The following is a 25,116-nucleotide window of genomic DNA, read 5'->3' on the forward strand; positions in this document are numbered from 1 at the left end:
TATACAAACATGGCATTAGATCTTTTTAGACTATTTCTGATATCCCTAAAGTGTAACAAATATCGCATGGCTTTGATATGTTCTGAGAAAAAATGGAATTAATAAAAAAAGAAACACTAACAAGTGCATCTGTGGTAGACTGTGGTACAAAACACACATCTATTTGTTTTAACACAGATTTTGAAATTATAGCTTAAATATGAAAAGCCACAGATTCTGGCTGATGTGGCTGATCAGAGCATACCTGCTTTTCCAGTATGCCAGACAAAAGAGATTTTAGACCTCCACCATCTTCAATAGCTATCTATTTCTTAAGATATTTCTCCTGTAAAATAGTTCTGTACATTATAGTCTTTGCAAAGTAAGAAGTGTTTCTTACTGTACACATCTGAGAATTTCTTCCCAGAAATGGAGGCAACCTGATATTAGCAATGAGATGACAATTTCTACAGTATTTCAAACTCATTGAACTTATTTATTTTAGTTTATTTTTACTTTTTTTTAACACCTTTTAGTGAACAATGATGGGAAACTTGGAAAAAGTGTGTTGGCTTAAACAAATAATGTATTCTGAAGCAGTGCTACAGGAGTCTGATCAATTGATTTCCTATTTTTTCTTTGAATTAGAAGAAGCTGTTTGGATTGCGTATTTTTATAGGGACAAATAATCCTTTCAGCTGTTTTATGGACTAAACTATAAAAGTAATAAACGTAAAGCAATGCTTCAACCTAAAGGTTACCTGGAGTTTTTGTTCAGAATTTTCTCTTTACAAGAATCTTTACATTGTTCACATTGTGCTCTTTTTCTTTGTGTAAACACTGGTGGTATTAATTTTAAGATGATGGGTTTGTTTTGGAAGGCTCTAGATTTGGCAGCCCTTGCCACCGAGCACGCACAATTCAAGGACTGGTGGTGGAAAGTGCAAATTGGGAAGTGCTACTATAGGTAAGCCATTGTTCATTTCTTCTGTGATGAGTGAATATGAGTTCAGGACCTGTACTGCTGGGTGTGTTGCGCAATGCTGAACACTGAGAAACAGTTCAGCAAGTATTTCGTTGGAGACCTCTGTGCTTACAGTTAAATCTCCTTTAATATACAGGAAGACAACTGCTTGAGATAAAGGTATCAACACTGAGTACCTTTAAGTAACTAATTACTTGCAACTTTGCCTTTTTTAATGTATTTTAAAATCACTATTTGAAAAGCCAGTCAATAAATGCAAAGAACTATTGTTAAAACAGACTACACAAAATAAATATTACAATATTAGTTTGAGAAACTAACTGTCATGAGGGCTTCAAATTGACGAAACAATACATAATAAAATATTTGTGTTGGACAGTCTCTGCCAGAAGTACATTGCCCAAGAAGTATCAGTTCCAAAAATGCCAAGGCCTCAGGGCTGGCACCCCATACCCAAGCATCTAACAAAAACGACTTATGAGTACCCCGACACTGTGCAGCCATACATCTCTTAGAGGAAAGAATGGAAACAGCAGGGAGGAACAAACTTGTGGCGAGCAGTTTGGAGTGATTGCTGAAGATATAGCTATGATAGTGACAGTTCTACCAAACCAGGAGAAACTCCTCCTGATACAGCCCTGCTCTGCATAAGTCAAACAAGTACTGAGGCAGTTCCCCCTTTCATTCTTTACAATGAATTTGTATGAACACTATATTGGGTGTGTAAAAAACGGAAGCATCATCTGCAGTCTTTTCAATTCTATAAGCAGTTCTTGTATTGATAATACAAAGCAGTTAGCCCTTTAAAATTCCATATTGGATCTTAGCTTGAAACTATTGCTTCTTTTTAGATGGCCAAACTAATGAAATTTATCACTATCCTTAACTTTTATTTGATATTCTTTAGAAGATCAGACTGACTTTTTTTTCTTTTTTAGCTGTGGTGGATGCCAGGTATCCACCAAAGCTGTACTATCACATCCCTTCTCAGCTGGGCAGAGGAGAGAAAATAGGGACATAGATGAAGCTTCAGCTTCTCTCAGAAGCCATCCCTGTAGCCCCCCAGCTACCAAAACCTTGCCATACAGACACAATACATGAGCTTAGAGGTCATTTATTACTTTCAGGATTTTTATGAATAGCGTTACAGAGACTAAAGCGTCCAAGCAGGCACATGTATTTCCAGGATCCCAAAATACCTTATGTCCCCACTGGTTATGTTTCTCTGTTTTAGCTGGCTTGTTCTGTTTCTGTGTTGTGTTTCTTCAGTGAGTATATGTGCACTATGGCTGAAGGAGACAAAAGGCAATTTGCATATGAGAAAGTGTACCTTTTTGCTGTTGTTGAAATGGCACGGTCCTCTTAATTTTGTAGTTTATGTAGCATTTATAGATTAATGCAAAATATTTGACACTATAGAAGAAATGCCTTTGAGATGAAACAGACTTCTGTGAGGTTCATGTGCAGTGGAAAGTATCTGTGTGATCTTTGCCATGGGTGAGGAAATTCTGCTCCAAAACAGTATGGGTTGAGACATGAATTTAATTGCTCATTTTCTGCTGTCCCTTCTAAGACCAGGAAGGAGTCCTGTGAATACAAGTACATCGTTATTCACTTATCATCAGAAGGCTGCATGGGGGGCCAAATTTCATGGATTTGTGTTTTTCATAGTTTTGTTTTCTTAATGCATATAACAGCATGGTTTTTTTTAACATGCACACAAATATGTGGTCTTAAAGTGTGCTTTTGGGCAGTTCATATTTAATTTAGGGGGCGCTGCTTCATTATTTAATAAACTTCTTTTAAAAAAAGCAAACAACAAACGAGTATCTTCCATATATATCTGTTGTCTCTTTAGGTTGGGATTATATCGTGAAGCCGAAAAACAATTTAAGTCAGCTCTCAAGCAGCAGGACATGGTTGATACAATCTTGTATTTGGCAAAAGTAAGTCACAGATTTTCTTGTTTAAGAATAAAGTGAAATTCCAAACTATGCCTGAGAGTCCATACAGCACAAGAGCTCAGTATTGAACTTGATACACCATTGTGTTTAAAAGTGTATGCTCTCCTGTCACTACCAGGATTCATTCTGCAAATACATAGAATCACAGAATCAGAACAGTTTGGGTTGGAAGGGACACCAAAGATCATCTGGTTCCAACCCCTTTGCCATGGGCAGGGATACCTTCCACTAGACCAGGTTGCTCAGAGCTCCATCCAACCTGGCCTTGAACACTTCAGGGATGGGGCACACACAATTTCTCTGGGTGCTCCCTATCCTCACAGTAAAGAATTTATTCCTCCTATCTAATCTAAACCTACCCTCTTTGAGTTTGAAGCCATTCCCCCTTGTCCTGTCACTCCAGGCCCTTGTCGCTTGTAAGAGATCTCTCTCCACCTTTCTTGTAGGCTCCCATCATGTACGGGAAGGCTGCAATTAGGTGACCCTGAAGCCTTCTCTTTTCCAGGCTAAACAATCCCAACTCTCTTAGCCTTTCCTCATAGGAGAAGTGCTCCATCCCTCTAATCATCTTGGTGGCCCACCTCTGGACTCGCTCCATGAGCTACACAGAATGATTAAATTGGCAGAGTAATTAGATTAACGAACCAATTTGTTATGGGAGATATGCATCCCCCCACATCATTACTAGCTCAAACAGGAGCTGTATTTGAACCTTCACCTCTCACTCCACAGACCAGCTCACTCAAGTATAAAACATTGCACAACATGATTTAATGTCTGTCAGTGGACAGGCAATAGAGTGGGGCACTGAGGTACGGTTCAGTCTGACAGAACTGGAGAGATAAGACTTGAGTTAAGCAGCCATTAAAAAATAATAGGATTGCATCCAGTTCTGTTGTGAACAGACTGATACTACTGTACTGGTTAGTTTTGTTTATATTCATTATTGCAACAGCTATCTGGGTTTTAAAAAATATTTTTTGAAAGCTGTCTCTCCCTTGAAATGTAATTTATTAAAAGATAAAAGAAAAATAAAAAAATTAGGAGTATTTAAAGTCAGGACTGCTGAGAAGCTAAAAAGTATTTCATGACCTAGGAGAGTTAGAAATAGGATATTTTAATAAGAGATAAGAGAGATACCATAAAGAAAATGGAGCCATTCTGCTTATCCATCTGTTTAGCATCTAAATCTTAATTACTATAGCTGTGGTACTCTTAGAAAGCAAGTCTCCCCAAAGCAACTGCAAGTAGATGGAAATTGTCCCACCATTTTTTCATTTCTTCTGCCACTTATCTAGATAGCATCTCTACAGACTGCAGAGATGTTGGACAGTGTGATATGACACTGGATATGGGAATTACATAGTAGAGTACTGTGGCTGTGTGGTTTTAGCATCTGTAGTGAGTGGTTCTTTGGAGTGAACCTCCAGATAAAGCAATAGAACAAATTTGAGTCATTAATACTCAAAAAATGTACTTCATAAACAAACATAAAAATATAAAAAAGGAGTAGATCTAGGGGAGTTACCCCTTTCCTGATGTAATTAGTGCAGTTCTAGTCTACTAAGTACCATGCCCTCCAAACCCCTCGCTCTTTTATTGCTTTTCACAAGAAGACATTAGTTTTCTAGCTTAATACAGGAAATGCAAGTGACATTAGCAGAATGAGTGCAAAAAATGCCTGTATTTTTTTCATTTTGCTAACGATCAACTTGAAATGGCAGTCCCTTTGCTTGGAAGGCACTCACAGTCGGCAGCTCTTTGACAATTAAGAATGTCGTTGAGTGGTCATAGGAAAGAATTCTTTGCAAATATCGGCAGCAGTATATATCTATAGGGTTGCAAAAAAAGGATCTATGATTTTGGTTGTTGGCAGTCAGAAGTCCATGAAGCTCAAGGGCAAAAGAAACCATGTTTGGAGGTTTCTCAAGTGTTCAGTTAACATTGATATTTTTCTTACATTTCATCACAAAATGTTTGTATCAGGATACCAGTCACAGATTCTTTTCCATATTTAGTAGCATCAAGTATTAGCACTAATTAATATAATATTTCTCCAACAGAAGCATTCAGAACCCTTTTCCACTCAGTGGAATACAGATTAATCATTCCAGCCATCTAGTTTCCCAAAGCATATGTGCAGGGTTTTTCCCTTCGCTGTAGCTCTATTTACCATACCCCACAACAGGAGGCCTTTACAGTTGTACTCTCAGATAGCTGCAGGGGTGGTCTCTGTCAACATGTTGCAACACATTGGAGTCCAATTCTCACACAATTATTATCCACATTACACATTTTCATAATCAACACAGAAGCCAAAATCACAGAGGCAAAACTGCCCTCTTTCTGTAGGATTTTATTGTTTGTGATGAGAGGTTGGTAGAGCAGTAAGGAAACTTGAAAGTGTCACTGCTCTGTGCAGTGCAGTCTTATTTGACTAAGTAAACATTTTGGTATTCCAGCACTACCTACCTGAAGATCCAGTTCTTTCCAGCCTAAGCACAATTTTTTAAAAATATATTAAACAGGGCAATATTCAAGGTGATACCTTTACCTCAGTGTCAAAGTATATTATTTTGGTATGATAATAAATAACTAGATTTTTTTTTCAGTAGTAATGTTCAAATTAATTAATAATGTATAGATGGTATGTATGTAAATTTAGTTATTTTAAATAAAGCTATTTTATCTCCATTACGCAGATTTAGTCAGTATTCACTCCATTATTTTCTCAGTATTATTCATCATCTCAGCTAATGGTTTATTGCATGAATGGAGGTGTCATCCCTTTTATTTCTCTCCCATGTTAAACAGCAGTATAGGTATAAAAATCAGACATTTAACATGTATATACACTTTTTATTTGCTTAGGTGTATTTGCGCTTGGATCAGCCCGTAACAGCTTTGAACCTTTTCAAGCAAGGGTTAGATCGATTTCCTGGAGAAGTGACTCTTATTTGTGGAATTGCCAGAATCTACGAGGTATGCACCCACTATACAATCCTTATAGTGGCCCAATATAGGTGCTTGAGGTAGAAAAAAGAACCACTAGTTGAATATAACTGTGAGATCCCATTTACCCTTGGCCTGATGAATCAAGTCCACATTAAACCAAGTGGTCCAGATGTTGTCCATGTAGTTGAGGCTAGTTTATATATGTTTCATCATACTAAAACTGCTCAAGTCACCAACAACCTGCTAGCAGGATCAATCAGCAAAATAGTTTACTCATCAACGTTGTTTTTATTTGCACTAATGTGTTACCATTAGTTTCTTAAGCCAGTGAGAACAGTTGAAATGTGAATGTTTTTCAGTTAGGAAGCAGATGTCATTTTAAGTAGGATTCGTTTTAAAGTAGTTTCATTTTAGCTTGGTAACCATGCATTTTGTGTCTTAAAAGTGTGTATTTTCATGTCAAACAGTGGACTTATTATCGTTTTTCACTGAAAGTTGGTAATGATGCTATTCTAGAACAAATGTTTTAAACAAAGTCATGAATTTATGTTTTTTTTGTCTACATTCATACTTGGCATTCAATCCTGTTCTCATCATTCTCATCTAACCCCTAAGCTTTAATCTATTTTCATATTTAATCCTTTGTGTCCTTCAGCAAGGAAGAAAACAGCTGCATAATTTTTGGAGGCTTTTCTTTCTGAATTGTTAAACAGTTATTAATATGGATATTATTTTGCCAAACCATATATAACATTGCATAACCGTTTAAGGAATTATTAAGGAGCAACATATAGTTGATAGGATCTAGTTTTGCACTGACACCTGATTGCAGGATTATAGCTTCATTAGCAAAGATTTGTACTGCAACACAGGGCTGTTCTCATTACATAGATTCCCAAGTGGAATATGTGCATCAGCCATCTTAATCACAGCTTTTCTTCCCTTCCTACAGTAGGAAGAGTTGCAGAGGTTTTTTGGTTTAATAAACCCCATAAATTTTAAAGAGACTGCTTTAGTACTATCTCCTTTAATCACAAAAAATCCATTTTTTTAATAGCTAAATACACTGCTGAAGTTAAACAAAAGCTTATTCTTTAGTTATGTTGAGAGCACAGTGTATCTACAGCACACAGGTACAAGTTATTCCTTTTTAAACACAGAAATGAGCTTGATCTTTTTTCTGGTGTGGGACAGGGTTCTCTGGACCTTGCACTCATCAGAAACAGTGTGTCATCATTTACAGCAATGAGTTCACCCTAATTTGTCCTCCAAGTAGCACACATCCAAGCATATATTTTTATACAATATAGTTCTCTTAACTGGCATATCCTAGGTAGTACAAATTTTGGTTAAATTCATGATTCCTGTTCACAAAGGCACATAATAATTCTTTATATGCAATTATATTCTCATTTTTGTACAGAGTAATTCATGAGTTGATTTACAAAGCACTGAAAATAATTGAGACATTGACCGGGGAAGTAAGTGTATTCTGTGTTACCATACTGGGACATTGTGCAAGAAGTGGCAGGTGCCTATTGCATGTGTGTGGTGGGGTGACCCTGGCTGGATGCCAAGTGCCCACCAAAGCCACTCTATCACTCCCCTCTACATCTGGACAGAAGAGAGAAAATGAAATGAAAAGCTCATGAGTTAAGGACAGGGAAATATCACTCACCAATTACTGTCACAGGAAAAAGAGACTTGGCTTGGGGATATTACTTGAATTTATTACCAATCAAAATCAGAGCAGGATAATGAGAAGTAAAACAAATCTTAAAAATACCTTCCCCCATCCCTCCCTCCTTCCCAGTCTCTCCCTCCTCCCTCCTCAGTGGTGCAGGGAGATGGGGAATGGGGATTGAGCACAGAGGGTAATAGTGAATGGGGTAACATCAGAATGGCGACCTGTCAGTAGTGGGGTTCCACAGGGCTCCATCTTAAGCCCTGTGTTCTTCAACATCATAAATGGCTTGGATGCAAGACTGGAAGGGATACTAAGCAAGTTTGCAGATGACACAAAACTGGGAGGAGGTGTTGACTCCCTCAGAGGCAGGGAGGCCCTGCAGAGAGACCTCGACAAATTACAGGACTGGGCAATCCCCAACCATAAGAAGTTTAGCAAGGGAAAGTGTCAGATTCTGCACCTGGGATGGGGCAACCCTATATGTTTGTACAGACTGGGGAATGAGATGTGGAAAGCAGTGCCACAGAAAGGGACCTGGGGGTCCTGGTCGATGGCAAGTTGAATATGAGTCAGCAGTGCCCTGGCAGCCAGGAGGGCCAACCGTGTCCTGGGGGCATCAGGCAAAGCATCGCCAGCCAGTCATGGGAGGGGATTGTCCTGCTCTGCTCTGCACTGGTGCAGCCTCACCTTGAATACTGTGTGCAGTTTTGGGTGCCACAATATGAGAAAGATATTAAGTTATTAGACAGCATCTAGGGGAGGGCAGTGAAGATGGTGAAGGGCCTTGAGGGGAAGCCATAGGAGGAGCAGCTGAGGTCACTTGGTCTGTTCAGCCTGGAGAAGGGGAGACTGAGAGGAGATCTCATTGCACTCTTCAACTTCCTTGTGAGGGGAAGAGGAGTGGCAGGCACTGATCTTTTCTCTGTGGTGACCAGTGACAGGACCCAAAGGAAAGGTTGGATTTTTGTCAGGGGATGTTAGGCTGGATATTAGAAAAAGGTTCTTCACTCAGAGAGTGGCTGGGTACTGGAACAGGCTCCCCAGGGAAGTGGTCACAGCAGCAAGCCTGACAGGAGTTCAAGAAGTGTTTAGATGATACTCCTTGTGGGTCCCTTCCAACTCAGCATGTTCTGTCATTTTGTGATTCTGTGAAGTACTGTACAGGACATAGGTAAAGCACTCAGTAGATTGACATTTTAATAAGTTCCATGATAAAAATAGATGATAAGCAGTAGAAGTAATGGGAATTTTTGTCCAACTGTATAGGAAATGAACAATATCTCCTCAGCTGCAGAATACTATAAAGACGTCCTAAAACAAGACAATACTCACGTGGAAGCCATTGCATGCATTGGCAGTAACCATTTTTATTCAGACCAGCCCGAGATAGCCCTGCGGTTTTACAGGTATCTACACTTGTGGAGAGGGAGGGAGGGGAACTAAATGCATGGGAAGGTAATATAAGGGGTTGAATTTTGTATTGCTGATAGCAAAAACAAATTAGGAAATTGTCATGGGAGGATGAATGAGCATTTGGACAAATATCACCGTAAAACTAGCTTACCAACTTATATATCTTCTCATCCAGTGATAATTACATCACTCTCTTAAAAATTTGTCACCATTACATGAGAAGTATATAGAAGTATCAACAAAGATTATCAAAACAGTTATTCAACTAATCCACAAGTAAAGTTCTTTCACAGCATGAGGCATTTTGAGAACAGTGGATCTTACTTTCGGCTTCAATTACATCCAAGAGGCATAAGGACTTCCTATGTAGCCCTTTGAAAAAGAATAATCTTGAAAAACTTCACCTGAAGTGACCAGGAGTTCTGACCACAAAATCCCTGACCTGAATGTGGGCTGGGCTTCCTGCATGTTTTACTGAAAGCAGTAAAAAGATAGTGTTAAATACTGCTGCTTGCTTTTTATTTCGGTACAGTCAAGAGTGCAAAGGAGCCTGACTCATGTTCTTGAGTCTAATAGCAAATTAAGTCAATAAAAGCACTTCCATCTCATTTCTATTGGACCTGAGCTCTTTTATGCGTTAGGTTAAAGAACTCACAGTCATGCTGCAGACAACAGCCCTTTTTCTCTGGCCCTCAAAGCATTTCTGTTTTTTCTATAAATATTAACAGAATTTTTATATCTCCATTCTAAAAGACACACCAAACAACATCAATTTGAATCAAAATCTGAGTTATGCTTCATATGTAAGATTAATGTAGATTCACATCTAGATGTACTATTACTAATTAAAGCAGCACTGAAGAATAGGAATCAAGCAAAAAATTGAAGTCTGAAGAGTTATAAAAAGTAACTGCAACGAATTACAGCTTGATTGAGGTCAAGGGATTGGAAAGAGGAAATGGAGAAAGTCTGTGTCCAGCTCTGTCTTACAGTAAAGTCAGATCATGTGACTCAGTCAAAAAGACAGAAGTTACTAATTTACACAGACTGTTTTGCACAGCTTTGATTCTAATAAAAAATGCCCTGCACTGCCCTTCATGAAACTACCAAGTGTAAGACTATAACACTTGTTTTTTACACCCTCTCAGAACAGGGAGAAAGTAGGAGAGAACTTTGTCTTTTAGAGTAGAACTCTTATTTGAAATTAATCAAAAAAATAAATGAAACGAATATTTTCTTTCAATCTAGACGGCTCCTGCAGATGGGTGTTTATAACTGCCAGCTCTTTAACAATCTGGGCCTCTGTTGCTTCTATGCCCAGCAATATGATATGACACTATCTTCATTTGAACGGGCACTGTTTTTGGCTGAAAATGAGGAGGAAACAGCAGATGTGTGGTACAACTTGGGACATGTGGCTGTGGTATGAAAAATATTAACAATCTTTCCGAATAAATACAATTGAAAAAAAAAAGTAAAACAAATAACTAGGAAGGAGTCATTTCCCTACTTGGAAATACAAAACCCAGTAGTGTACAGAATAAAGTCCAGTACAAATGGAATTTTTTTGCACTTCAGCAGAGAAGAAGCAGCAAAAGAAAAAAACCTCTGTACTTTACAGAATGTGGCTTTCGCCTGCTAAAAAATGCTCACTCCCCACTGTCTTTAACCTTCCCATCTTTCTAAAAAAATTGCCACATGTACCTGCCTTTGAAGGCCTTGGCTACAGTACAAGATAATCTGAAAAAAAAAATTTAATTCAAGATATTTTTCTGGGAGTTGTGTTACATGGAGCATTAGACCGATTCTGTTGTCGTAAAAATACACATTCAGCAGCAAGTAGCCAACACTAAAGCACTGAGTATATCATAGTTGAGAAAGCACGTTCCTCTGTCTCAGAGACACCTATAGAAGTATTGTATTAACATGTGATAAACTTTGTTAAATTTCTACACAAATTTTCATTCTTTGCCCATTTTTGCAGGTGTTTTTCCAGAAGTTGTGTTAGATTTCTCTTTAGCTGCATGCCCAGAATAAGTTTACTGAATAAAGTTTTTGACAGCTTTCTAATGTGAATTGTCTTCAGATGATTTCTGATAATGATTTGAATCAGAGAGAAACCCAGCTGTTCATCTTGCTTTTATTGCAACTGGGATAAACACAGTAATTTGAAATTTGAACTGATGTGCCTGTATTTTTTAGCATTTGTCACTTTTGATGTTTAACCTGATGCTGTATCAGTGTTGTTGATAACACTGAAGTACTGGTCAGCCGCTCCATCCAAGAAATGAATCTCCCTTAATTTTTATCTTCTTTTTTAAAATATGTGTAGAGACAGAGAGGCAAGATGACTTCCTCTCTGGAGGCATCGTACCCTGCTATAGACAGTAGCAGATAGCATAGTCTTTAGAAGACACTTCAGTCATCTAAAAGTTAAATTAGATGAAGTGAATATCCCTTGGGGCATGAAATTATTCTGTCTAGAGAAAGAATAAGAAAAAAATGCGAGGGTCTGGGAAGAAAGCACATATGCTTCTGATCAGCATGTTTTTATTGTAATTTGCATTCCTTGTTAGTACATATGGGTGAAAAGATACTACAGACAACAAAACAGATGCATGGTGTTTCCAATCTTTTCACACATTAAAACACAGTCTTACTTTTAGGGGATAGGAGACCTGAATTTGGCTTACCAGTGTTTCAAGCTAACGTTAGTCAACAATAACGACTATGCAGAAGCTTACAACAACTTGGCTGTGCTGGAAATGCGAAAAGGTCACATTGAACAGGTCAGTGTTGAATCTCAGCCTAAGCAGAATGCTTCATTTGGCCCTGTGGTATTTAACAAACATGTCATTTCTCTGAGGTCGAGGTATCATATGAATGTCTAGCTTACTGTTAAAGGCAGAAAACCTGGATAATTGTTATGCATGTTCCACTGTAACTTCCATGTTGTCATGCTATCTCCCATTAAACTGCTCATTCTTAGGCTTATCCAAATGGATCATCAAAGACAAGCAAGCTTTACAGTTGCTTTGGAGTTTTTGAGATTTTTTTTTTTTAAGTTGTGGAAGTTGTGATTGCTAATAACTAGCACTGCAGAACCTTTCTGTTGGAATCACTTCCTGTCTACTTTAGTTTTTGGCTTAAAATTTTCAATTTACTTCTTGTATCACATCTATTAATTAAAAATCAGGATCATCATGGCAATAAGTTGTGCCAAGAAGAATAAAAAAAAGTGAAGATGTTTTGCTTATCTTGGATTTTGTTTCAAAATGTTCTTTCATTAGTACTGTTACATGTACTCAGATGTTTCAGATTTAGGGAGTTTTAATAGATTCTTAACTTTGCCTTCTCAAACAGTTTACAGATACTTTTCTTTTTAAAAATTTTGGTTTCTTCCCCACTAAGTTCTCCGTCTTCTAGTAGAAGCATTCACAAATTGACCTTAATTTTGTATTGGATTTACAGCATGAAAATATACACCTTGATACTTAATTTCTTTTACTTTTGTATGCCACTATTTTCCTAGTCAGAAAAAAAAGCTGATTTTATTAAAAGTTTAGAATGTGAAAGCTGTCACTTTTATGATAAAATTTATGTTTCCAGGGATGCTTAAGACAGTACTGTCAGAGACAACAGATAAATACAGTCGCCTGTTCTTTAAATACTTGTTTTTATTTCATATACCTAATATATTCTCTTCAGTGTTTAAAATTGAATTGCTTAACTGAGTATGTCTCAGTATGTTTTTTTCTGACTCACCAAGAGTCTTTATTAATTTCAATGCTATTCAACTGTATTATGCCTACACTATTGGTGTAACCATGTTGAAAATGGCTTTCTTAGTAAATGCCTAGTAGAGAAAACATAGGATGATTTCTTTTAAGAATTATTCATATTTCACTGTATTATTTTTTTTATTTCTCTGTATAGGCGAGAGCTTTGCTGCAGACTGCTTCATCTTTAGCACCTCATATGTATGAGCCCCATTTCAATTTTGCCATACTCTCAGAGAAGGTAATGCACTGTCCTGTTCTTGTCATCTAAAAACTGAGTCTTGGTGAGGCAGCTGGGTTTTTATTGTTAGTACTGAGAATTTCAGATAGGAAAGACAAAAGAATACAGACTGCACAAACTCAAGGAAAATGTAAGTTATGTTCTCATTTTAATACCCAGAAGTGTATCAAAGTAGTCATTCCAGTGTGCTTTTGAGAATAAATGAGGCCAACTAACTCTAAAGTAACTTTTTAATTGTCCAAATGCCTAGAAGATGAACAATTCATTAACAATTCCATCTACAGTCTTTACAGTCATTGGCTTTTTCAGAATGTGAAGTGAAATAGTATAATATGATTTATCAGTAATTATAGAAAAACTATCCTTTATTTATCCCATGATCTTACTGATCTCAAAAAGAAAGTCAGTTCTTCAGCTTTACAACCCTTGAATTTTTTGTTAATAATTTATTTCATACAGAGTGTCTAAGACACTGTATTAACAATGTGCAACATTCTTGTTAATAAGGAAATCTTGTATAAGTCCTTACATTTTTCACAAGAAAAAAATTGATTCTTTGCTTGTGCCTACACTTTCAAGATTCTGTTATGATTCTGTGTTGTGTGGGCAGCTCAACTCCTACAGATACTAAAGTACACGCGTCAAGAAAGAACAACCCATTAATTTGTAAGCGTATCCTCTCCATTGTGAAACACAAGATGGTTTTGAATAATTGCATATTTTACCTACCAATTAAGGAGTAAATCCTTGTCTGCAAATGTCTTGTTGCGTAGCTTTTGCACAAGGAATCCTCATAGGTTATGGGAGAAGACAGACAGCCACATCAGCCAGGTGTTGATGCAGTGGGGTAATGCAGTCCTTAGATTTGGTGTAAGGCCATGGTTTACAAAGCATGACTTTGCTGCCAGGACCCTGGTTTCTTCTCCTTCAGAGAACTGTTGCTGCACTGAAGCTCTGCGTTGACTGATCCACAGGGAACAAAGACCTCCTTCTGACTCTGTCCATAACTCCTTCCTTTCCATCCAGGAGTTATCACTTTTACTAGATGTGTTCCCAAACATTTGAATTCTTTTTTGCTGAACCCACTTTCTGAGATACTTTCCTTTTCATCCTTCCAAAAATGATGGCTATTTAGGAAAAAAAGTTAAGTTCCCTAAGTAGGGAACAATTACTTATAAAAACAGTAGAGGAGCAACATCAGTTCTCTAACATTGTGAGGAAGCAGGAAATCACGTGGAGTTGCAGTTTTTACAGATGCCTTATGGGTTGTGTTTTTCTCATATATACTACAGCACTTTTGTGAAGTTTAAAAGCAGAACTGCTGGTTTTTATTCTTCCTTACTTCAAGCTCTAGGCATGGTGTGTACCTTGTCCATTCTCCAAGAAGTCAGGTAAAATGGGATATGTAAAGTTGCTGTCTTGAAGCATCCCTCTCATTAAAATCACATCTGTCTTTTTCTTCTCATCCCTTGATGTAAGGGGGACATAATCCTGAGTTCAAAAGTCTCTATACTGACTCTGTTTGCTCTTAGGACCAGCTAGGTTTAAACATTCGTGAGCATCAGAAATGTACTCCACAGAATGCACAGAATACATGACGCAAACACTGCAGTGCTTGGATTTTCAAAAGTATTTTGTGTTTTTCTTATAGGTTGGAGATCTTCAGAGGAGTTACACAGCTGCTCAGAAGTCAGAAGAAGCATTTCCAGGCCATGTTGATACACAGCAGCTCATCAAACAGTTAAAAGAGCATTTTGCTATGCTCTGATGAGCGTGTTTTTTATTATGTAAGAACAGTTAGCCAGAGCAAATGTCCCAAACAGCATTTTGAAAATACCAGCTCAAAGTAGATGAACTATACTTAATGCATTCCTGTGGCAAAGCCTGTGTTACTTTGAGTATCAGGAAAGGTTTAGATTTCAATTTCTTGTCATCTTAAAACGTAACACTTATTAAAAGGCAGCTAGAACACATTGCAACTATATACACAAGAGATTACAGAAAAGGATTTTTTTTCTGACTTTTATGCAGAAAAAAGTGGTTTTAAACATTCCCATGTGACAACCTGTCAAGTAGCAGAGTAGGAATACTTCCTACCTGGTCTTGAAACCTGACTTTTGATAGTATACTTTCTTACTGAATGTTAAGTTTTAAAAATAAAATACCTAAAAAGAATTTAAAATACATATGTAAAGCAGAAGTTCTTGTATTCCTTGTTGTATTCTTTGTGTATGAATTAAATAAATTCAGTTCATATGGTTTGTCTCATTTGTTTAGATAAGTTAAATTACATCCTTATTGCCATGAAAATCAGGATCAGTAATCTTAACATACTTTGAAAGACTCCACAGAACTGGTACAAAATAGCATAAATGTATGTGTTCATCCCTACCCAGGAGAGAGTTTATTGTGGATCTCAGTAAGGGAGAAGGGTATTTAGAAGCTTGTGGAGTTAAGAACTAATCGTTGAGAACAAGGCACTGGTGGGGTAATTACAGATGCTACCACATGAGCACTGTTGCTAGACAAATATTTGGATCATCAAGAATACTACTAAAAACAGCAAATGAAGACTTTATATCATACTTTGTGTTTTAAATAAAAGGAATTAACTTGCATGAATTCACAACTTGACCTTTTTAAAAGACCTTTAAGAAATGTGGGATGTTGAGGCAATCTGAAATGGCACATCCTGAAACAGACCTTCAAAATTTTTTCATGTTTCTCTGATGGGAGTCTCTTGGCTTAAGGAGCAACCCTAAACATGTTTATTAATATTATGTCTTTCTTTTTACTATTTGTTACTTCTCCACCCTCATCTGTGTTTGTGTGTTGTAGCTGGTGAAGTTGAATGCTGGAGAGCTTAGAGAAGTGTGCCCACAGGTTCCCCTACAGAGCATTCTGTAGGTGACAGCTAGAAACACTGTCATTAACTGCTGCCACACAATGTGAAGTGCAAAAGCATTATTGGCTGAATAGATGCAGCATCTTTAATGGAAATTTTTTTTTGTCCACATCTTTATATTGTTGGAAATTCATCACAAACTAGTTAAAAGAGAATCTTAGTTATCAGTAATTTTCATTACTTAAGTAAGACTTTACTTGCTGGTAAAAAAGGATGAAGTTATAGGGAAGTTTCATCCTTTGATCTACTGTATTTATGTCTTTCCAGCTGACATTGCTAAACTTAAAAAAACCACTAGAAAAGAAAATTTATCTTAGCAGTTTAAACACAACTGTCGAGAATTTTTGAATGTCATATTATTAACTCAAACTAATTTTAAAATTGCATAGTAAATGAGATTATTTCTATGTGAACTGGAAATGAGTAACACAACTTTAATTTTTAATCTAGTGTGGCAGTTCAATAGTTCCTCATAAGTGCTTATAAGATGCCACTTACTGTGATCACTGCTCAGGTTAATGATCTGAGTAACTACTTTTTTTGGAAAACAGTACCCCTTAGTACATAGACTGGGCGTGGTTATTCTTTTAATATTGAGGAATGTATGGAGATTAAAAGAGAAAAGGCTCATGTATGGTAAAGAATCCTTTACATAATATGCTTGTGCAAATTAGAAATAAAACCCAAACCCCACAGAGAAGCACAAGTTCTAAACAAGGATTAAAATCTTTTTATCTCCCTACTGTGCAGCATCTGCAAGCTATTCCAAATTTATCTTACATGGTATATTTTGATTGCCCCAAAAGGCAGCAGCTATTTGCCTTGTTGCCCCAAAGCAAGGGTCTGGCAGTATATTTTTCATGATTAGCACATATACAAATGAAATCAAATGTGGTAATGAGTAGAGTACCACAGTGAAACAACAGATGAATCAGCAGGCTGTTTGTCAAGGAAGAATCTTTCAATTTTATTGTATGTTAATTTGGTGCAAGCTGCAGCAAACAGCTGAATGAGCAGGCCCCGGGGCAAACCACCTCTGGTTCATTGAGGACGGCAGAGCACAACACAACACGTTGGAATCCGTGTTCATCTCTGCAGTAGGATCATGTCAGGGCAGTGTGACCTTAACATTGCAAGCAGCATTTCTGTAACACAGCAACCATTTGTCCCCAAACCTGTAGCACAGCTCCAGGTACGTCCAGCCAGCATTTAAAAAATCTCTTCAGAGTAGAGAATAAAATACGAGGAAAAAAATAACACAATGTTTTAATCTAGAGGGGTGATAGTATCCACAACAAAGCTGCCTGGAAGGAAGCTTAAAGCAGATGGCTGGGGCATCTTGAAGTTTCTGTGTCCCTGCAGGAAAGGTCTGTACAGTTTATGGTTGTTACCACCAGTTCCATCCTTCTTTACCAGCCTTCTTGCTGGGGTCTTTCTGATGGATGAACCCAATTAAAAGTTGATAATGTAGGATTAGGTTATTAAAGGAATTTGATTGTTCTGCTAGATGTTATAGCCACAGCACCAGCCATGAAACTGTTGCTGAAATTAATCAGAATTTGCAGTTAAGGCTTGTGGATCATTTTGGCTGCAAAAAGCATCCTCAGAAGTCATTGGGCAGGACAGAGTCAGTTTTCCATTAGGTGCCAGTCCAGTCACTGTAAGACTTTGGATAATGATCCAATTTTGTTGCTGCTGATGGTGGGCTTTTTCTTTCATTGCTTCCTGTCTTTGTAGGCTAGAGGGAGAGATTTTGGGGTCATTCAGTCTGATCTCTGATATGACATAGGCCTAAACTTTGATATTCAAGGCATATACAGACTTGTATCTCCAGTCACCCTCCAGCAGCATTTGAACTCCTGTGCTGATAAGATGGTGGCATTACTAATTTTCCTGAATAGGGGAGCTTTCAAAGTTAATGAGTGCTCAGGAGTTGCAAATGCTCGGAAGCATCTGTAAGAAGGTTCAATCTGGAAGATACATCACCAGAGAAAGCAATTTTTGTTGAAAAACTATCAAGTAAACATACCCTGAATCATGCTAAGTAACTGAAGGATCTGTACAAGTACTATATTTATGTTCTTTCTGTTGATTAGTTACAGCAATTACATAGTGCACAGCCTTCTCCTTTCCTATATTTAGTTTATTAAAAGGTCACAAAGATTTAGCTGAAGAAGATTTCCTAGTTAGAGACTAGATCTTTATAGAATATGTAAAAAAAAAATCAAATCAATGAGTTCATAGTAAAAAACTCTCTTCCCAACACATTGTGTTGTGTATAGGAATATATCAGCACACACAAATGTGGGGCTTTTCCCCATTTCCTGTTTGCTTTTTGACATGTATTTCCAGTGAAACCAATTATATTGCTTCAAAAATAAGTCTTGAAGCCAATTAGAAATGAGACACAAGAAGAAACAGCAGGATGCAAACCTTGCTCAGCGCTATGGAAAGGGCAAAGTTGTTAAGAGCCAGGAAACTCGGTTCCAGCAAGTAGACCACCCCAACAGTTTCATCTCATTTTCAGCTTATTCAGTTTACATAACCATAAAGTAATTGCCAAGATTGTACATTTTAGCTTTGGTGTCATTTTATACTACTACCAATTCCATATATTTCCAATTCTGTATACTATAATAATGCCAAGAACCTTTAAAGCTATTGCACGTTAACTAATTAATCCTTTCAAGCAATAAATTTAGATCATGCTAACCAAGGGTCATAAAATCTTCCATCAAGAGCCTCTGATCTAATTGTGTATCAGATACCACACAAAAGTCAATTTAGGAACATAACCTTTGACTGTTTTTGTTCCTGTGAATTACCATAAGCTAACAGCTCAGGGTTCACATAAAAACATAGTCTTCTAAAATATATGGTTACCGATTCTTTTTTTAATCGGTAGAACAAACCCGGATGCATGTATCTGTACTAGCTTTCAAGGATGTAATTGTTAGTTCCTCAAGAGATATTGATGGGGGAGATCCAGTACAAAAACTTTGAAAGCTTCTGACTTCTGCCTGCAATCCTGTAATGTCTAATGGCTTAAAATGCTATGTCATTACCAAGCATTTATTTATTATGGTATGAAATGGTAGCTACTAGGATAAACATTAGATTTTAAATTCAATATAAGTCCTGGGAAGGCAGGCTAATAAGCAGAAGACCACATATACCAGAAATCTCTGCCGTATAATACATCGATATCATTACTGCATATGTGCAAGACATTCACAGATATCTGCAGGTCAGGCAGTAGCTATAGACAGTGAAGGAAATAATTCTCCAAGACTACCTTAGACCCCAGTCTAACTGAACACTGGGAAAGGTGGGTGAAATGTGAGATCCTATTTTGCAGGGGTATATATATATTAGCAAAAAATAATTAATATAATGGTAACTAAACATAATGTGGCTACTTATAGATTACTGATGTAATTCACACTTTTCAGCCTCACCTTTTATAGTCTTTATTATCTTTATTAGCAGATGTGTATGTATTTTTCAACTACTAATTTTTAAGCAATTACAAGCAAAGTTCAAAAACTTTCAAACTACTGGCATTATGTGACAAGTCTCATATGATCTACCTGAATACAACATCATCTTTAAAGAAAAAGTTAGACATACTCAGCAATCTCAGAAAGTGGCTCTAATGAAGCTGAACCTTCAAGTGCTCCAATGCCTTTAAAACTAAAAAAATACCACCACCAGAATATACACCTTTCTGCTTAGATCAAAACTTAAAATACTTTAAACAAAGCCTAAGTAATGACAGATATTTGATTTTGAAGGGAAGAGAGAGTTGTTTCTTGGGGTAAACCATGTCACATCATCACTTGTAACTTCATACCATGTTATCTTGGTGAACACTGTGCTGCAACATAAGCCAATAACATTGTAAAGTAACATACATTGTAAGCAAATTCCCTTCAGGCTAAATATCTGTCATTTCTGGGAAAACAAGGTAATTCAGGCACAAATCTCTTGAATGAGGAAGAGTAAGAGAAAAACAGAAAAGTGTTATTTGGATTGGAAACAATATTTTAATGTTATACTAAGAGACAGCTTTGGGTGTCTTCCCATAGCAACATGGCCAACTTTGCCAACATTAGGTTGCAGCTCAATATCATTTATAACAATAAGCAAATGAACTTTACCCATACAAGTCTGTTCAAGCACCCTGAGGAAAAACAAATGTTCTTGTTACATGGGACTCTAAGATGTACATACTGTAAATAAATTCTCCTTTCTCCTCTGGAAGTCCCCCTTTAGCTCAGGTTTAAAATAGCACAGCAGGTATTTAGGCTTCAAATAGTTTGTGGTTTACAATAAATCTATTGGTCTTATAGGGGTCCACAGAGTGCAGGGAAACATCCTGCTGCCATGCCCCTGGGAGCAGTGCTATCCTTGTCTTTGTGACCATGCATGTTTGAAAGTCAGCGCTAGACATGGTCATAACATTTTTCTGCCCCTTATGGAGGTCATAGCACCAGACATGCTGAGTATAACGAATCTGTTTTAACAATATCAAAGGAACTAGATACAAGAAAGATGAGAGCTTCTTTCACGCTCTTTTTTCCACGCATATCCATAGGAGGTAGTCAGTGCTGTGCTTCCCACCAGTTGATTATACCTGTAGTAGAACAATTTTTTTTTCTTCAATTCTGATTTCAGGGATTTGTACCAAAGTTTTCATCTCTACTTAGATGGTGAAACTGCTTAAAGCAGAGAAACAGTTTAGGCTGGATATTAGAAAAACGTTCTTCACCCAAAGGGTGGTTGGGCACTGGAACAGGCTCTCCAGGGAGATGGTCACAGCACCAAGCCTGATGGAGCTCAACAAGCACATGGATGATACTCTCAGGCACATGGTGTGACTCTTGGGCATGGTCCTGTGCATGGCCAGGAGTTGGACTCGATGATCTGTGTGCATATTCTGTATTATGTGATTCTGTGATAATAGCCCCTCGTAGCTGCTGAGAAATGAGAACACTTTCAGGCTGAGTACATCTTACCAGGCAAGGAGAAGTCAACCATCCTGTGGTGCTCCTGGCTGCAGTCAAGAGCTGCTCTCTTACATGAATAGGCTTCAATATTAATATAGCATCTCCAGGCAGATTTTGATTAAGCTTTAGGCAGCTGAAGATACACTTGATAAAGACCTCAACAGACAGCCCAGGACCTTGTTTGAAGTCTTGTCTTACCTTCGAAAGAAAGTTGTATAGATGTGGATGCCCCAGTGCTTTGCATAGGTCCCAAAGGCTCAGAGGCTGCTACCACTTCCCATGACTGGTATACTGCTGCTACTGAGGGAAGGATAGAGAGCTGTCCCCCCCTTCCTGGAGTTGCAGCCCAGCTGTGTGGCTGGAGCAGGGTGGGATATGACAGGCAGCTGATGTAAGAAATTTCTTCAGTTTCTGCAATAAGATGTGCAAAATTTGAGTTTTTCCCTTAAAAGTGAGCTGAAAGTGAGAATCATTCTGGTCCCTGTGAAATCCATCTCTGGATCAGACACTTGAGCTGAGATGCCAAGCAACCTGGGAATCATTAAGGAATGATAAGTGTGGTTTCTCCTCTTTTCTCAGATTTTATGACCTAATTTCTTCTTTTCTCTCAGGATGTGTTCATCCTGCCTTGCTGCACTTGCACTCTCTGTGACTTCATGTTCTGTTTCCAGGCAGTTTGGTCTATATCACCCCAAAAATATTCCTTTCCTCCTCCAGCTGCTGACTGTGTGAGCCTGGCTTTTTCCAAAGAAATTCATTCCTCAGACAAGCTTCAGCTCCATCCGCTTGAGCTGTCACTGTGCCAGGACCAGCTTTGCCACACAGCCACCAATAACTCTGGAAGTGGTTCAGATTTGCCATTTGCTTGAAGAGAAATGAGAACAGTCCGTTTTGTCTGGGCTTTGGGTTTGTCCTGTGCATACATTTAGAAAGCAAACTAAATCTCATTTAATTGATCGTGCTGACTAACAGGAATTTCACCCTTTTCCAGCCTGATAACTGCATTTAATCTGATGTCCTTTTCCTGTGTTCTGGAGGTTGAGAAGGTCACAACAGTAGACATGAGTAGTAGTTAATTTTATCAGTCTCCGCTGTCTCTTGCTGTAACACACTGGAAACTGCAGAACATTTAAAATTTTTAAAATTTCTAAAATTTCTATAATGTATGGTGATGATAGAGTTTGCTTAGAGTAATCTTCCCTGAGTTCACAGCAGCCCTGTGAAATCACCCCTGCTAAGCACGAGACAAGCTATTTGGGCACCTTCCTGACCCATCTCCTCTGCAGTACATTTCACTGCAGCAGAGCAGCTGCCCAGTCATGGAGCCCTCACAACCCACACGAGCTCTGGAGACTGGAACTTCAATGTATTGTTCAGCTTTTACAGCTATGGGGTGCTATTTTCCACAGAACATATTGGTATTTATGATTTATGTAGGGTTTCCCAGAAGTATTCCATGTCTGTTGAAGCCACGGCATCCATTAAACTTTCCGTTTGGCAGGTCTCATGTCCCCTTACATTGTGACATGTTGTCTCTGTGATTTTATCCTTTTTGTCAGCTTCCTCCCTTAGTGCTGGACTGTCCAAAAGGAGCTAAAACATTGGTACAGGATGCAATTAAGTGCAGTAGCCTGCAAACATGCTAACGGGATGTAAAAAAGGGCTTGTATGAGCTAGGTCATGCAAACACAGCCACTGAGCTGCCAGTGAAGTAATGTTCATCTAGACTGCCTGATGTTCCTCAAGAGGCAGCACAAATATTTCAGAGGATCAGTGAGGATACCTGAACCTTCAAGAGCTGTGTAAGGCTCTCCTGACAAGTTTTAGTCACATTTAACAAGGAATATCAGGCAGCGATCACATGTTGGGATGACAAAATCTGGTTGTCATTAGAAGAGAGGCCTAGAAAGGGAAGCACCTGCATCCCAGCCCCAGCTAGTGCTCCAGCTTCAGCAAATTATGCTTTTCCATGTCTCCATTTCCATACATGTAAAATAAGGCTATTGGAATTGTTGCTGCTATTATAATTATTAATTTTTGCATTTTTAGCATTTTCCGTCAGCTGACCCCACTTTTCAGTGCTTGCACCCAGTGACTACTGAGGTTTTTGTATGGATACTCCTCCCTAAGCAATGGTGAGAGGCAGAGTGCAGAGGGGTGACAGGATTGAATTCTTAAAGGATTTTGTCTTTTATTTCCGTCAGTAAAACTCACAAACACTGGGAATATAAAAGCTGTGCAGGAAGCTGGAGCGCTGCAGGCGCACTGGGCTCACAGTGCTTCTCCTCCTCTTGGACAAAGGCAGCATCTTCCCTCGCCTGCCGTCACCTCCCATTAATGTCAGGAAAGTTCACTTGCTGCAGCTTTTGCAAGCGCAAAGCTAATATGCTCATGAGGAGGGAAAAGAGGCCGTTTGTTTGTCTAATAAGATAATGCTAACATTGCAAATGGCAAGTCAGGGTTCAGAAAATAGCATTTTTTTTTAAATCATGCAGGAGGCCCTCTTCATTTTATTTATTCACGGAGCTTGAATCAACAGCTGTCCAGACAAAGATATTTAGAGAGAGCAAACAAAAAGGAGATTGTTCACCCTGGGCTCCAGATACAAATAGAGAAGGAAGAAGAAAATGTCAAATCTGCATAAACCCTGTATGGTTCCCTGATGGGTATAAAAATACCTCTTTTGAATACCATCTTGTAACTCCAAAAAGTTGAAGTAACCTTTTCTTATTTTCAGCAAGTATTTCCCTTCTAATCCTAATGTCATGTTTCACTTCCTAAAATTACAATTAAATCCCAAACCCATATCTCATTCTGTTGTTCAGATCTTACAATTGTTCTGTTTATTCATAAAAACATACATGTTTTCTTGCCATATCTTTATTACAAAATATGGAATATATAGTCTATTGTTCACTCTGGAAATGTGTAATGCAGAATGGCAAAATAATTGCTGGTAGTGTCAGAAAACTTCTGACAAGTGATTATTAATGTTGAATTCTGATAAAGTAAATAAGATTGTTTCTAGAAAATGAGAAATAAATGTAAGAAAAGAGCATATTGTCCTAGGGGCAAAATGTGCTGCTTGGTAACTTCTGCTTTCATAGGAATATAAGACTGTGTAAAGATACAAAACAGTTTTGTGTCAAAGAAATTATTTACATGGCCATTACTTGGCACAGATTTCCTCTCTTCATGCTCTTCCACATACACACAGAGATAAGAGTCAGCTGTTCACTAGATTATCAAGAACATCACAATATTCATTAAAACTTCAGAGAACTTGGGCTGGAACTCAGAGTTTCCTGCCTGACCAACCTTTATGACAAGGTGACCCCCTTAGTAGATGAGGGAAAGGTTGTGCATGTTGTCTACCTGGATTTCAATAAAGCCTCTGACACTGTTTCCCACAGCATTCTCCTAGAGAAAATGGCAGCCCATGGCTTGGACAGGTGCACCCTTCACTGGGTAGAAAACTGGCTGGATGCCTGAGCCCAAAGTGTGGTGGTGAATGGAGCTAAATCCAGCTGGTGGCAGGTCACAAGTAGTGTTCACCAGGGCTCAGTATTGGGGCCAGTGCTGTTTTTAACATCTATATTGATGATCTGGACAAGGGGATGGAGTGCACCCTCAATCAGCTTGGAGATGGCACCAAATTAGGTGGGAGTGTTGCTGGGGGGTAGGAAGGCTCTATAGAGAAATCTGGACAGGCTGGATTGATGAGCTGAGGACAACTAATGAGGTTCAATAAGGCCAAGTGCTGGGTCCTGCCCTTGGGTCACAACAACCCCATGCAGTGCTACAGGCCTGGGGTAGAGTAGCTTGAGAGCTGCTCAACGGAAAGGGACTTGGAGTTTCTAGTTGACAGACAGGTGGATATGAACGAGAAGTGTGCCCAGTCAGCCAAGAAGGCCAATGACATTCTGGCCTGTATCAGAAATAACGTGGCCAGCAGGACCAGGGCAGTGATTGCCCCGTGTACTCAGCACTGGTGAGGCTGCACCTCAAATCCTGTGTTTACTTTTGGGCCACTCACTATAAGAAAGACGTTGAGGTGCTGGAGTGTGTCCGGAGAAGGGTAACAAAGCTGGTGAAGGGTCTAGAAAACATGTTTTATGAGGAATGGCTCAGTTCCTTGTGAGAAACTGGGGTCTTTTAGTCTAGAGAACCGGCCAGGGCGGATGTCATCACTCTCTACA

At 38.4% G+C, this 25,116-nt stretch overlaps 1 protein-coding gene across 3 annotated transcripts in view; it reads left to right on the forward strand.

The window, feature by feature from the left end:
• TTC8 (tetratricopeptide repeat domain 8) overlaps nucleotides 1-15,271 on the forward strand; it is a 38,187-nt gene extending 22,916 nt beyond the window's left edge. For 2 of the 3 annotated variants that reach the window (XM_064658941.1, XM_064658942.1), the window contains 8 exons: nucleotides 861-946; nucleotides 2,823-2,910; nucleotides 5,800-5,910; nucleotides 8,837-8,976; nucleotides 10,232-10,406; nucleotides 11,650-11,772; nucleotides 12,920-13,003; nucleotides 14,655-15,271. In XM_064658941.1, the coding sequence (XP_064515011.1) occupies nucleotides 861-946; nucleotides 2,823-2,910; nucleotides 5,800-5,910; nucleotides 8,837-8,976; nucleotides 10,232-10,406; nucleotides 11,650-11,772; nucleotides 12,920-13,003; nucleotides 14,655-14,771 (924 nt within the window). In that variant the 3' untranslated portion in view covers nucleotides 14,772-15,271. The remainder of the gene's footprint in view (nucleotides 1-860; nucleotides 947-2,822; nucleotides 2,911-5,799; nucleotides 5,911-8,836; nucleotides 8,977-10,231; nucleotides 10,407-11,649; nucleotides 11,773-12,919; nucleotides 13,004-14,654) is intronic. The other variant, XM_064658943.1, reaches the window with a different exon arrangement.
• Nucleotides 15,272-25,116: the final 9,845 nt, after the last annotated feature.

The sequence above is a fragment of the Pseudopipra pipra genome, chromosome 6 (genome assembly GCF_036250125.1).
Source record: "Pseudopipra pipra isolate bDixPip1 chromosome 6, bDixPip1.hap1, whole genome shotgun sequence".
NCBI classification, from domain to species: domain Eukaryota; kingdom Metazoa; phylum Chordata; class Aves; order Passeriformes; family Pipridae; genus Pseudopipra; species Pseudopipra pipra.